The sequence below is a fragment of the Paralichthys olivaceus genome, chromosome 4 (genome assembly GCF_024713975.1).
Source record: "Paralichthys olivaceus isolate ysfri-2021 chromosome 4, ASM2471397v2, whole genome shotgun sequence".
Lineage (NCBI taxonomy): Eukaryota > Metazoa > Chordata > Actinopteri > Pleuronectiformes > Paralichthyidae > Paralichthys > Paralichthys olivaceus.
In genome coordinates this window covers 20,187,165-20,202,173 of record NC_091096.1, presented here as the reverse complement: position 1 = coordinate 20,202,173, position 15,009 = coordinate 20,187,165, and the positions used below count along the sequence as shown (strand labels likewise).

The 15,009-nt window shown below is 42.7% G+C and overlaps 1 protein-coding gene across 9 annotated transcripts in view; it reads right to left on the bottom strand.

Annotated features, from left to right (window-relative positions):
- ncor2 (nuclear receptor corepressor 2) overlaps positions 1-15,009 on the bottom strand; it is an 86,499-nt gene that overhangs the window by 21,469 nt on the left and 50,021 nt on the right. For 7 of the 9 annotated variants that reach the window (XM_069524145.1, XM_020093835.2, XM_069524147.1 and 4 more), the window contains exons 13-21: positions 14,767-14,821; positions 14,570-14,668; positions 12,220-12,356; positions 9,794-9,954; positions 8,668-8,730; positions 3,433-3,575; positions 3,148-3,286; positions 1,302-1,731; positions 160-280 (exon numbers count right to left, since the gene is read on the bottom strand). In XM_069524145.1, coding sequence (XP_069380246.1) covers positions 160-280; positions 1,302-1,731; positions 3,148-3,286; positions 3,433-3,575; positions 8,668-8,730; positions 9,794-9,954; positions 12,220-12,356; positions 14,570-14,668; positions 14,767-14,821 — 1,348 coding nt within the window. The remainder of the gene's footprint in view (positions 1-159; positions 281-1,301; positions 1,732-3,147; positions 3,287-3,432; positions 3,576-8,667; positions 8,731-9,793; positions 9,955-12,219; positions 12,357-14,569; positions 14,669-14,766; positions 14,822-15,009) is intronic. The other 2 variants (XM_069524146.1, XM_069524150.1) reach the window with 1 other exon arrangement.

Below are 15,009 nucleotides of genomic sequence, written 5' to 3'. Positions count from 1 at the left end.
GTGTGTGTGTGTGTGTGTGTGTAACCTGAACAAATCAGTTTTTGGTTACAAAACACTATCTGGGTCAAAGATGCCTTCCAGGGCTCAAAGTGGAGTTGCACTTCTCCTAACTGTACTTGATGAGTGACAAAAATAGAAAATACACACAATAAGACTCACAATAGGTGGTATAGCAGCAGCCCTCTGTTTGAGCTGCTTCAGGTCCATGGGCTTCTGCAGCGGGGAGGATATGACCCCATCGTGAGTATAGTTCAGTAGGCTCGGCCGTGGAGAAGTCATTCTGCACACAGAGGCACAAAAACGTTAGTAGATGTGACGAGGATGCTGAGGGAAGGGATTTCCCTGTAACTATAACATGGCCACAAACTTCTTTGGTTCACATGATTTGCCTACTTGAATCCAAATCCAACAATACATGAGAAAAAAAATTATTAAAGACCATAAAAAGAGCAGAGGTTCTGACTGTGTTTCCCACCCACATGCCTTCCTACCCATTCCCCACAGGAGACACAGGCACATTCACAAATCCTTATGGGGGGGGACGCAGAAATATATGGGGTGTGTGTGTGTGTGTGTGTGTGTGTGTGTGTGTGCGAGAGAGAGATGGACGTAGGATGTGTGTTGACAGTGGACTGTGGAAAAGAATTAGTAAAATCCATAACCATGTCTCGCACATCTGTTGAAAGCACACAGCATTCTCTGAATCACAGACGGACATGCGCTTTGATGCGCAACAGCACAAAAGTGTGTAGCTCTGCACACATACACACTTACTCTCTTTGTTTGCTTTGGCAGAGAGTGAAGCGTTTCCCTCTGCTCTGCCAGTACATGCAGTCTGCTGTCATGGAAAAAATTGAACAAATACCGTGCAAACAAAACTAATCACTCCTCCCACGCACTCTGACACCCATTTCTTGTGGCCTCATTCACAGACATATACTTATATATTCTCAATATAGATTCTCATTCATACAAAATAAAAGTAAAATCTCTGGTTGATAGAAAAGAGCAACCTGTGGCGTACACAAAAGTGGCTTGCCAAATATGGCTTCACTGCTGTACAGTGTAGCTAGGCAACTAATAACACTTCAAAACCCTCGCTACTGTGGTAGACCAGAGAAGTAGGACACCTAGAAATCCACTGCTCAAAAACCAGAGGCCCTCTGGCATTAATAATTTCAACCAGGCCTGATGATGTCATAGATAAAACCAAACAGGAAAGAGATTTTGTGACATGTTTATTTAAATGAATGTGAAATAAATATCTAATTTTCACTTTGCCTCTTGCTGAGAGTTTTTACCTGTTCTTATCTGTGTTGTCTGTCTCCTCTATTTCATCAGCGCTGCAAGTGGCACTAGAGTCACTGTCGCCATGGGAGCCAGTTTTTGTCCCATGTTCCTTCTTGGAGCTCCTGGTGGAGCTTTTGACTTCCTCTGTGTCTGCAGCAGGAGGTTTTTTATCTGTAGCATCGCTGGGTGCTGCAGGCTGCAGCTGTTCTTTGTTGAACTCCCCTGTCTCAGTCTTTATCTCCTGCTTGATGACCGAGTCTGCATCTTCTTTGATTGGATTTTTGTCATCCCCTGCCTGGCCCATGTCTGATCCGGAGGCCTCCTTGTCCCCGGAGTTGGAGCCGGCCTTCGACCTGCTTGAGCTCTCCTCTTTGACCTTGCTGTCCTCTGACGAGTGTGGTGAGGGCAAGCTTTCGGTGTCAGAGCTGTTGTTGGCTCCACCTAGCAGGGACAGAGGACAAAGTGAAAGACAGATTAGACGTGGAGACTGGGTTTATAATATAAATCACGTTATATCTCTTTTCCTTTTATTTTTTTCATCTTTTCCTGCTAAACCAGATTCCTCACAGTGCCAGTCTTCAGCCTAATCAAGTTTCAGTTTACAATAAGGAGGAACACAAAACCACAGGGAAGACAGAATGAATCCCCTCCCCTAAGGCTTCAACAATCTATTGTGGAAGTATAGTCTATACAGTATACTTCAATCAGCAGACTACAGCAGGATTTTCAAGATTCTTTTATGGAAGTCACTTCAGATTATTATTCTTCAAGCTAACAGGAACTAGTCAAAGAGTTTTACTGTTACATGATATTTTATGCACTCAGTGACCACTTGTCCCTGTACAATGTAATGCAATCCAATATGACAGCTCTGCTATAAATTCTGAATTAACATAGATTATAATGTTCCAATACTGAAGTTGCAATTATGTATATTATTGAGGTTGTTGTTTTGAGGGGTGTCAATTTCAACTGAAATATTAAACAGTCCAGTACACTACTAACTATGACCTTAATAATAAACAGTCGCACACTTGCCAAAAACTGCCCACAGCTTCTTAAAAGTTTTGAATTTGTCACAGAGATGTTGTACTGAAATTGCATAAAATGTATAAGTGTACCTAATTAAGATTTCAGTAAGTCTAGCTATTCATTTAAAAACCTTAATTTTGCTTTAGTCAGTACAGGGTTTCTGCAGGACTCTAAAAGTTAAATTAAACACCTTTAGAGACCTTTTTCAGACCATAATGAATGTAATCAAAGATCAATATCTGTCTATATCAATAACTGTGATAAATTCCGACCAGTTCTGATCAGTTATCAGTTTCTTGTTGGTCTTATTTGTATTTTTACGAGAGGATATATTTGAGAGAGAACTACTACACACTGAGACATTACAAACTAGGCATGCTGCTAAAACAGAAAACAAATTTTAAAGCATGACAGTAGTAGCATCAAATGAATATGGATATAATTACAACATAACTTAACACATTTAGAAACTAGTATGTATTATGTTGACATATTTAAGACTGTTTAAGATTTGAAATTCACATTATTGAATTTTAGACTTATCGAGACCCTGCAGAAACCCTGTCAGTATATTTGACTGAAAAATAGATCCGCAGAAACTATTATGTTATTACATTGTTAAATCCCAACGCACAACCAATTTAACATACTGTAAAATACTGTAAAAATATAACCTCTAAAACCAGCTACCTATTTTTAAACTGTAAATGACTCAAAAACTCAAACAAAGTCATCAATCAATAGATGCAGGTACAATAAAACCTTTGATTTATAGTGTTGTGTTTTGTTTTAGTGTTGCGTGTGTTTCTCTTGTGAGTGTTGTACCCTCTCCATCTTCAGGGGCCTCGTCTTCATTGCCACTGGCTCCTGAACCCTCCATCTCCTCCTCTTCTGCTGTATAATTGGCACTAGCCTCCTCATTTTGCAGGGCTTTGCCCCTTCGTCGGGCCTTTCGCTCCTTCTCCTGGGTCAAAACAAACACACACTAAATAAAACAGCCCACTGATCTTCAGAGGAAACGCACAACCAAACTTATGGCTTGATTATGTACAACAACTTCACATGTTCAGCATATCATAGTGTAAATATGGCTAAAAAACCTCCCCTTACCGATCTCATTTTATGCTGCTGCAGAATCTCATCCAGTTTCTGCCTCTTCTTGTAATTGAAATAGAAGTTCTTGCACTGTGACACGGTTTTAGATCCCACCATCTTGGCGATGGCGGACCAATTCCTACCATACTGGAGAAGGCCTGGAAGTAACAGATGGAAGGGCAGAAGGATTAAGATTGGTACAGGAACAAAGACACTCAGACAAAGATTACATGTATCTGTTGTATGCTTACATCCCCTCTCTGTGTCAAAATAATATTCTCTATGAAGTTGAAAAACAGCAATGTAAGCTTTGAGACTGTTATTTAGGTTTCTGTTCTAGAGAGAATATCTCCAACCACAATCTGTTTGAGTGCACAGTTTAGAAGATTATCCATGGTAAACCAACAACCACACACATCTGACTCTATACAGCTGTCAAAACCATAGCACAGAAAAAGAGATGGAGAGAGCGAGGGGAGTCGGGGTGTGGTGGCCGACCCGTCATACCAATGACATCACTAACTCTTCCCACTGGGGTCACTCTGTGTCATACTGTAGCTGACTTTTATGTGACCCAGTTCTAAGAAACCCTGGTCCTTTACTCAGTCAGCCACATGATTGTGCCTTACACAAGAGTCTACAGGCACCCGCTGGGCCAGAGCTGTGATAGATCAACCTGTCACGCAGTGTGCGCACACACAGGCATGCACGAACACACACACACACACACACACACACATATATATATATACAAACCGTTAAGTGTAGGTGTACTAAAAGACATGTAGAGAGCATTGACTGTGTAAATGAGTCAAAAAGACAGGTAGCGTGGAATTTACTTCCCTCCCAGAGTCTGCTGTTAGCTAAAGGCAGCTCATTAACAGTGTGTGTTGTAAGAGGCTTAAGCTTACACCTCCCACTTGTTTCCTGTGCCAGCCTGACAGGTCCTGGCAACAGGACAGCCGCTCGAAGGGGATGGGGGGAGGGGCGAGAGGTGTTATTAACAGGCACAGAGCCAACACCTCCTGGGATAACCTTGGACATAGGTCTCTGCATCTCATCACTTAATGGTGGCAGTAGGACAACTACAACTCCAAGCCAGAGGAGAGGAAAGGACAGCTGTTTACAGCCCCGCCATTTCAAGGGTCATATTAATCGGAAAGATGAACTGCAATACTGACGTTTTATTGTATAATGGAAGTAATAAGTAATAGGTGCAATAAAATCTGGTCTATTTGTTGTTTATTTATATATATATATATATTTATTTTCTAGAATATCATTCACAGGACTTTATTTATTTCTCTGCAGATGGATCTTCAGGGGTAAACAAGATATGAAGATATAAACATGTCACCCCAAATGTGATTAAATATCAAAAAACTGTCTATGTGATAACTCTTCAGTTCGTTATTTATTTCACTCACATAAGTAAAATACGACCCACTGTCATTAATAACTATTCATGTAAAGATACTTTAGATCTAGAAAAGTTGTCCATCATCCTGCAAATGTGAAAAGTATAATATTCACATTCACTACGAGAATGTATTAATGCTGTTATAAAAAGAACCACCATAACAAGCAAATGTAATCTTCAAGTCTGAGTTGCAAGCGTCTAAAAGCTGCTGGACACCTACAACCTGTCAAGTGTTAAAAGTGGAAGAGAGTTTTCAGCTGAAATATTCATCACTTGCACTAAAGGCATAGCTTCTCCAAGAAAGACAAGAGGAACAGTTGGCCTGACTCATTCCAAGAGTGAGTGAGACACGTGATCGACACCTATCAGGCGCAGTTAGACGCCCTCCAACAGGCCAGAGTACACACACACACACACACACACACATGCACGGACGAACAAAGACACAAACAGGGTTGTCGTGTCACACATATTCAAACCACTTAGTGGAACACTGCACTCAGTGAATGTAGAGCAATAACAGTGCAATTCATTTACAGATGAAGTCAAAGGTCACATTGTTATGACCTCTGGCTATATCCAGTTTATTCCACTGTAAGCACCTACTTAGAGCACAATCCGAAGAAGCAGCTCTGGTTGACTCAGGGCCTTAGTCGCTGGAGCAACACACATGGAACAAACATCCAATCAGTGGCAGCAATATTGAAGCAGGTGGTAGCCTCACACCCAATCAGGTCGCTGCAATCCCATTAGCTCCTCCCAGAGAAAGTCCAATCTGCACCTGGTGCAGCCAGAAAGTGGTTCTTCCTGTCTGTCACATGCCTGTCACTCCAGTCGTCGCCTCATGGCCCTGCAGTGGAAAACCCTATCAGACAGTCTGATCTCTGGAGGGCCAGCCGGGAAACTCTTCGGGGCTGGGCCTTCCGATCCAGAGCAGAGGAGATGAAAACAGCTCAGTCTCTGCGCTCTTCCTGCCAGCTGGCTTGATACTTGAGCCGGTGTCGGGTTGACGTGTTCCAAAACAGCACATGCTCCTGGCCTCTCCCCTCCTTTTTCCTCTCACTTTGTCCTGCCTGCGCTTCGGTGAATATTGGTGTGTTCTTCTCTGCCGTGTCTCTCCCCAATGGCGGTCGTCTGGGAAGACTTCCACAGGAAAGTGGGACTGTGGGGCGGTGCTATGTACTCAGCCTTTCTCTCCCCTCATCTGATCTCTCCTCTATCTCTCTTTTTTTCCCCTCCCTCCCTCTCTTATTCGGTCTGTCCCTCCCCCAACCTCCCTTTGCCAGCAGGCACAGCGGCACGCACGCACACACACACACACAAACGCATGAGTGAGTACACACTCACTTGAACTCTCTCTCTCTCTCTCTCTCTCTCTGTCTCTCTTGTTAATACTAAAGCACACAGGCACAAACACACACTCAGGCAGTCCAAGAGTAAACAGAGAGCAGAAAAAGAGAGAGAGAGAGGAAAGAGAGAGAGAGGGCAGAGCAGAGCCACTGAGCTAAAGAGACAATAGAGAAAGAGAGAGGATACAGAAGTGGAGACTAAGAAAAGAGAGAAGAGAGGGGGAAGAGAGGAGGGGAGGAGAGGGAGTTGATGTTGATACCATGAGAAAGCATAAAGGCTTTCACATTTTTCCTGACTGACCTGCTTTTCATCTTGAATGTGACCTCTCACCAGTCTATAACAGCACAGAGTGATGGGAGAGAGAAAGTGCGAGAGGGAAAAGAGACGCTTGCCAAATCTTCCACAGCTCTTGCCAATCTGGGCTGCCGCCATCTCCCATCCAAGAGAGACGAAGACAGAGCGGAAGGCGGAGATAGAGCAACAGTGGAGGAAAAAGAGAGGAAAAGATAATATGGTATACTCTCCTTGCTGCTCCTTTAAATGGGCTCTTCCAGCAAGCAGAGCAGGGGCTGTTATCCAGCTGCCTGGCTGCCTGCAAAGCCTGCCAGATTAGTGCACTTACATAAACGTCAGCCAAGAATGGTGCACATGCAAACACACACAGCTCGGCCCAAGAGCACACAGACACAACCTTTGCTACACACACGGGCAGACAGAGCTGGTTAGTTTATGAGAGAGACTTTACAAAGATTGGCTGTCCCTTATTTGAGGTACCACTCTTTATGAGCAGAGAAGACAAGAGTGATCTATGCCACCCTCGAAGGTAGTGCAGACTGGTGCTGCCTTGCTGGAGTGCCACTGTCCAGCCAGATACCATTAATGCCATTATTCAGATCTGTTTACTTCAAGGGGATAAACACACTAGCATCAAGACACCTAAGCCTCTTTAAAGCATATAGATATGAAGCACCTGTAAGTGAGAGCACACTGACAAACTGATCCAGTTCTATAAGGAAAAGCATGGCTGTGGTTAGGATCTTGCAGGAGTTCAGTTCTTGGAAGGGGAATCCCTTTGAGCAGGTGTGGGGGTACTTGTTAGCGCAGATGAGAAAGAGCACCTCCTCCTCTTCGGTCTTTGGTGCTGTAGCTGGGTTGTGTGGTTGTGGTTACATAAGCGCTTCATGGAAGCCCTGCTCCCACCAAGCTGTCAAGCTAATCCTCTGGGATGGAGCCCCCCCACTAATCCCACTGCAGGAGAATGGAACTATAGACATTAACCAGGATTACTACACAAGACCATGTTCCAGCCAGGCCAGCACCAGTTATCACAAAATAACCTATTAACAGACAAACACACCTGCATACACAAACTCCAAATTGCAGGAGACACCACACACACAGCGAAATACAACACAAGATAGATGTGACAACTCCTCTAAACCAAAATGGTTTCAATATTGTATTTAAACTGCTGATAGTTGATTGCAAGAGGCAGTTAATCTGCTGTTGATTACGGGGAAGGAAAGGTTGAAGTAGTCAGAAGCAGAAGTGAGAGTCACACAAAACATGATGACATATCATGTAGAAATGGCCACAAAGAAGCCGCATTGAATCGAAATTGTTGTCGAGTCATGTGCAGAGCAAGACTTGACATTAGACGAACAGCACTAAGTCACCTAAAACCTAGATTTAAAAAAAGATGCATTAAATACATGAATCGGGCTGAGTTTTTGTTAATGTGAGGAGTCAAAAGTAAAGTTCTTTAAATTATTAACTGTCTGCAGCAGCCATCATTTTCTTGAAACATGCACCACTTTCAACATCTGTCTTTTTTCTTTTTTTTTTTAAAGTACCCCAACAGATGAGAAGCAGACTGTCTGTCTGGTGTTACAATCAGTGGGGAATCCCTATCAACAGAGTAGTACAAATTAGAAACCACAGAGGGTGAAGGAGCTCATTCAGTTTGCCACTGAGACTCACGCACTGCACGCAACAGACACTGTCGGACGCATTCACGCGGAGATCTGGTACAAGGAAAATGGGCAGAATGTCAGCAATCTCTGAGAATAGGCTTCTGGGTAATCTTCAGTCAGAGACAATAAACAAGCTAGGCTAATGACTGCTGCATTTGCTTGCTGATAAGAGGCAGACTTTACAGCCTCTCTGATAAAAAACGACAGGCTGCCTTGACCCAGAGAGACAGGGAAATGGCTCCAAAGAGCAAAAGACCCAGTCCAGGCAGACTGACGCACGCACCATGCACACACACGCATACACGCACACACATGCATAGACACAACCGAGCAGCACGTGGCAGTCGCTGCCTCACAAACAGGAAGTCACAGCCGCATCACTTGTCTATGTTCTCAAAAAAACAGCCCTTGATCTGCTGCTGATGATCTTTCTTTGATGGATTATTATGCAAGTAACTGCGATGAAGTTACATTTCACTGGCAGAAGAATTTTTTACATTTTATTACCTTTTTTGGCAGTTTCCATCTCTTCTTCAGTCCAGCGAGAGCTCTCATTCATCTCCAGATTGGCTGTAAAAAAAAAAAAATAGAGAACCACCAAGTTAGAGAAGGCGGGCAGAGGTGGGGGTGGGTGGGCAGTTGTCACAAAGTCAGTTAGGGAGTGACTGACAAGAGGAAGGGAAATAGAGAGAGAAATAAGAGAAGAAGAAAAAGAATAAGTAAGTGGGGGCAGGGTGGCTTTTGCTGCTCACCAAGGAGACACTGCAGCATGGGTCGCTAGGGACTGTTTGTTTTAGGTGGAGGAAGCAGGAAATCCAAGGAGAGAAGTCAGTTAATGATTATAGACATAACAACTGGCTTGTTTCCCTGCATAAACCACGAGCCAGGCCGACCCTGACCATGCGCAGCAGACAGTGGAGCAGGGGCCTCTGCTCATGCAGGGGGGGGGGGGGGGGGCTCTCATCAACTTCTGCTGATGAGAGCCTCTACAGCCAGAGTCACCTGGGGATTCCCAGTAACTAAAACCTGTGCTGCAAGAGCGACTACAGCATATAACAACTACACAACTGCTGTATAATCAAAAATCGTTTATAGCCTGCAGCAAGAGTGTTGGTGTGTACATGGCTGACCTGCCACCAGCGAGGAAACAAAGAGCTAGGTGAGAGGGCACTGCTTACACAGAGAGGATTTTAACTCATGCAATCACACTTTTTCACTCTCTCGATTTCTTAGAATGTTTATGAGAGTCAGTTTAATATAAAATGAACGTGAATAAGTAAAAGAAGACAAAAGGAACAATAGTGCACTCTTGTGGTGTGGGACAGGAGTCCACAGCTGAATCAAAGTTGATCTTGCAAGGTGAAAGTGAAATAATTCACCTGTAAATCCTTTCATTTTATTGCTCCTGACAGTTGCACATTACATTAATGGTTTTAACTATGTGCCTCGTCTTTTATATATTTTTTATAACTTTTGAACCCAGATTGAAGTTTCCTTATGATGAATAAGAAATGAAAGGTTACACATAATTTACCAAAAGTAACGTTTGAAATGTACAGCATGCTAAATGTATTTTTACATTCAATAAGATGAAACAAAGGGAGCAAAATAATTTGGTGCACTACAGACTGACCAAGTTCATTGTTGAGCGGGGGTGTGGTGGTCTCCTCTACTTCACTGGTCATAGAGCGGGTGATGCGGCCCTTGCGGCGCCCCTGACTGTTGGCTGTGCGTCGACCCTTGAAAGCCACAGTTGGCTCTTTGTCCTCCGCATCCTCTCCAGAGGTGTCATCCCTGCATTTGAGAAATGTCAACAGAGTCAGCTACAGACACACACAGGTTGTTTGAAGGGTGTATGATGTAAATGATGCATCACTGATGTAGAAGCCAAAAGCCTAATGCACAGGTTTTGGAAAGCATTGACATGAAAAACAGTTTTGACTGACACACATTATCGTATTAATCCAACTGAGCATGTTTCACAGCTAAAGATCAGAATGATGCAAAATCCTGAGACAGAAGTTGCAATGTATATTATGTGGTATCAAAATTATAAATACATATCATATTGTATTTAGTAATTGTAAAAAAAGGGAGTAGGGAGATGATAATAATAATACAAATACAATCTTTGCTGAGATTAACGTCCCAAAGGACGAGCTGAGTCAATTCAAACTTGCGTCACCATCGTGTCTCTGATGTCGTTTGCCTCTACACTGCCTTAGCTTTAGTGAGTCAAACCTGCCCAAGTGTATGCACACTGTTCCTCTTTTTTCCCCTAGATAATTTATCAAGTGTCAACACAAAGCCATGCCAGGAGAGAGCCATTGAGTTTGAACCCACTGCTCCTCCATTCACCCTCCCCAGGCTACATTAATCTTGCTGAGAGGAGCTGGTGGCACACTAAAAATAGCTGCGCCAGCTGTGTCAGGGGTAACAGGCAGGTAGCAGGGGGTGCTGGGAGTCATGGAGCTCCCTGGCCTCACCTCAGAGCAGGGATGCAGAAGGTGATGCTTCATCATCATCATCTCCTCCTTTCAGTTTGGCACAGTGGCTTAACTATTTTACTATCTATTATCTGCCATCAGTTAAAATTGCTGCAATGTAAAACCACAGCTGATACCACTGAAAAGTGCATGAACACAGAAATAATTCAGCATTTATCAATTAAAAGGTCCAGTGTGTAAGAATTAGGTGAAAGAGATCTAATGGCAGAAATTGAATATGAAATAATCCTAGTGACTTTTTCCACTATTGTGTTTCAGAGGTGGAAAGTAACGAAGTACAAATACTTCATTACTGTACTTAAGTCGATTTTTCAGGTATCCGTACTTTACTTGAGTATTTATTTTCCTGATGACTTTTTACTTTTACAAGCTACATTTGAACACAAATATCTGTACCTTTTACTGATTTCATTCTCAAAACTGGATGGTTACTTGTTTTTATGCTTTTACAAAGGGAGCTCCTCTCGCAAACTCGCTCACCCCCTGCCTCGGGAGATGTGCAGGCCCCAGTGGCGCATATGACGACGGGGGGCAGCATGAGACCCTAAGCGTCCAGGGGGTTGGTCGGGCTGCAGTGGTCGAGCTGCTGTACCTGTACTGATCCTTCCTCAGGTTCACCTACAGAAACCTTGTTACGACTTTTACTTCCTCTAGATAGTCAAGTTTGATCGTCTTTTCGGGGCTCCGCCAGGGCCGTGACCGACTCCGGCGGGGCCGATCCGAGGACCTCACTAAACCATCCAATTGGTAGTAGCGACGGGCGGTGTGTACAAAGGGCAGGGACTTAATCAAGGCCAGCACACTCTCCATCCATGTATTCCCTGTAAAGAATGATCCAGGTGCTCATGCAGGACCTCGGTTCAAAAAGAGGCATCGTGTATCATTGACGTTAAAAAAATCACAAAATGCTACTTCACCACTAGATGTCACTACATTCTACACACTGAACCTTTAATTTCCAGGCAACAGAAAGCAGTGAGATTCAGTCTGTGCATCCTTTGTTGGCACTGTACCTGAAAACACCCCCTCCACCTGCTTGCCCACAGCTAAGCTAATCATTCTGCTCATTTTCCCCATCAAAAAACCCCCAGACTAAAAGCATAAGCACAGAATTTAAAAAAGGACACTTGGCATCCTATTTGAAAGGGGAGAAGCACAAACAGGAAAGCAGCTGTTTGAATAGGAGCAACGAATGGACTTTGACTTTGCTGTAGGTGGAAAGTCTTGCTAGAGGTGAGAGAGTGAGAGCTTAAGGGTTGCAGAATGATTGGATTTCCAGATCCGCTCCCCGCAGCCAAAACTTACTCCTACACTATTTGTTGCAGCCTGACCTGAACCTGGAACAACTCTAAAAAACAATGTACGTTAAAGAAATGAAGAGAGTTGGAAGATAGCTGCAGCTGTACAGATTCAGGCTCATACAATGTGGTGGAAAGGATTTCACGCAGCTTCATCTTTTCACACACAGTATTTAGACGTAAATTTTACGTGTTTGATACACAAAATTACTCCAGCGTGGAAATATTTAGTCAGTATTTAAACAGTGACTCACTTCATTCCATCCTCCTTGTCTTCAGCTTCATTTTTTTCTTCATCCCTCTCTCCCTCCTTCTCCTTCTCTTCCTTCTCCTTGTCCTCCTGGCTGCTGCGGTTCACTTGCTGCTGCTGTTGCTGCTGCTGCTGGCCATGCTGCGATGAGAGACAGAGAAAAACAAGGCACTTTATTACAAAGGTAATCCCAGGTAAATGTATACACAAACATCACAACCTCTCCTGTAACCTGTACACATTTGATATACACACAGTTCAAAGTGTGGATGCACAAACATGGAAAACCGCTGTGGATAACACAGAGGTGTATGTGTAAGGGAACTCATCTTATTTAGTGTTCCTTTAACTAGAGTCATAATAAGTCATGAAGTTTGTTTTTGTGTCACTTCAGTAGATGACGCCAAAATTTCTCTCTGATTAGAGATTGTCATTTCATCTTGTGTATTTTCTGCACGTTTGTGAGGTGGCTATGATATTATTTGAATACACAATTAATGTACTTCTGGCACAGCACTACAGACAATATGGTGTCTGGCTAGATTTCTGATGAGATAAAATAAATATATGTGTAGCATTAAGCAATTCCTCTTTCTCCCTTTCTCTTCTTTAACATAAAGAATACTTGCTTACCTAAAAACTAAAAAATATGTTCATAATCGACAAAGGCAAAACAGGATATGAAACTTCCAGAATTACAGCAGGGCTATTCTGCTGCACAACCTTTGTGCTTTAAACACCCTGAACCACTTCCTCACCAGCTTCCTGCCTGTCTGGGCTTTATGGGTTAGAGTTCAGATGAGTACAGACACACAGAATTGACCAAAAAACCTTGAAGACTGCTGAGCATTGACAAAGCAGATATGCTTACAGCAAAAACATGCTCAGTTTGGTGTGTTTGCAGTTGCTGCCTTTAAACTAAAGCCTTCAGTCGAGCGCTTACACTTTTCCTGTTCCCTTTTTTTTCAGATGTATAAACAGTCTAATAATATCTATCCGCCCTGAATATGTAGAAGTGTTAGTGCTGCTTCTAAACTTTCCCCAGGATGATCCTGGTCCATACCTACAGAAAATGTAGTTAAAGGAGTCATTTCACGGCCACCCCACTCAGTAAGGCTGAAAACACATTAACATTTGCATTAGTCTATAACTTATCCTCAGCTTCACTATCCAAACATAATCTCTATTATTATTTGCAGTCATTCTGACATATAGCACTGCACTGTCTGTTCTTCCTCTGCCGTTACCTCCCTCTGTGTGTGTGAGTCATTAGTGCTAGTTGCTGCTGCTGCTGCTAGGTAATGAGCGCAGGAAAGATGAGGAGATGCCATCCTCATACTCACAGGAAAAGGTCAGCAGTAAATGAATCTGCCGTTTCATTAGCACCTGCCACTGCAATGTTAAACAGCTAGCACCTGATCTGAGACTAAGTAATAACTGGGAGCTCATTAGCAATAGAAATGACCTGTGTTCAGGAAAAAGTGTCAGTATGGAAATAGTTCTGACATGAAGGGTTGAGTAATCTGTGGCACTTGATCAGCACTACTGAGCCACCTTTGGCATTTTATAGCTTAAACAAGCTTGGTGTTCAAAAAACGTGTTTTGTGAGGTCAAAGTGAGTTGATAGTTAACCACCAATTCTCGATTTGTAAAACATTTATGACAGATGTAATGACAATACCTCCAGGAGTTCCCTATTTATTGTGTTAAAAATAATGGGATGGACATGGGGTCCATGAAAAATCAGTTCATCATTGAGACCAGCTGAATGTATGTGCCAAATTTAAAAAGATTCCCTCGAAGCACCTCTGAGATATGTTAATGAGAATGACTGACGGTCACAAGTGAAGAAGCATTAAATTGTGAATAAAAGTTTTTCTCTTAGGTCCATCTCAATCAAATCAAACCTACATTACATTCACTGTATCACAGATATTTCTGCGATGGCGTATATGTTGTTACATAAGAATATAATACAGAAAGCCATGTTCAAATTAAGTCATGTCAAATCATATAAAAAATAATGATTTCGTTTTTACTCTCTAAATCGGTATTGGCCCCAAAGATCCAGTACATTTTGAGCTCTGAAAGTAAGTGATGGTTGTTCTTGCTTTAACCTGTTTGACAGCAGAGAATTGAGTCAGGCCTTGTGTGTAATGGTCCTAGTTACTGTCATTAGCTAAATTAGTGACTGACAGCAACTGACTTCTTGGTTGACAAGTGAAAGCACGAGAAGAATTCTGGTGCTTGTGGCTGTGCAGCTCTTCTGAAAATCAGAGAGTGGTGCACCTCACATGGGGCTAAACGTAAAGGAGAGCATCCGTTTGAACTGTGAGCTTCTAAGACGAGAATACCTGGCTTCTTCCACGGCGTCGGTAGTTCCTCCGCACTATGTTCTTATAGTTTTCATTCTTTTTCGTCAGGTAGTAAAACAGCACACACTCAGCCACAGTCTGAAACATGAGAGAAATATAATTTTTTTAACAACCATGTCTGATGAAGATGGGATAACGCGAAACAAAAATTAGAAAAAAAAGAGGGAAATCAGTACCTTCCTCTCCAGAAAAGATGCAATCAGAACAAAGTTTTTGGGGTGCTGGATGAACCTGTAGAAGCAGAACAAACACAGTATTGAAAACTGCTTCAGAGAATAACTCAAAATCATTGACATTTGCTGAAGGACAAAAGATGATCACAGAATAAAAAAGAGATAGACTGAGGCGGTGATTATCTAATGGATGTACCAAAACCACTGTATTGATCCTATGAAAAAATTAGGTATGGAATGGAGAGT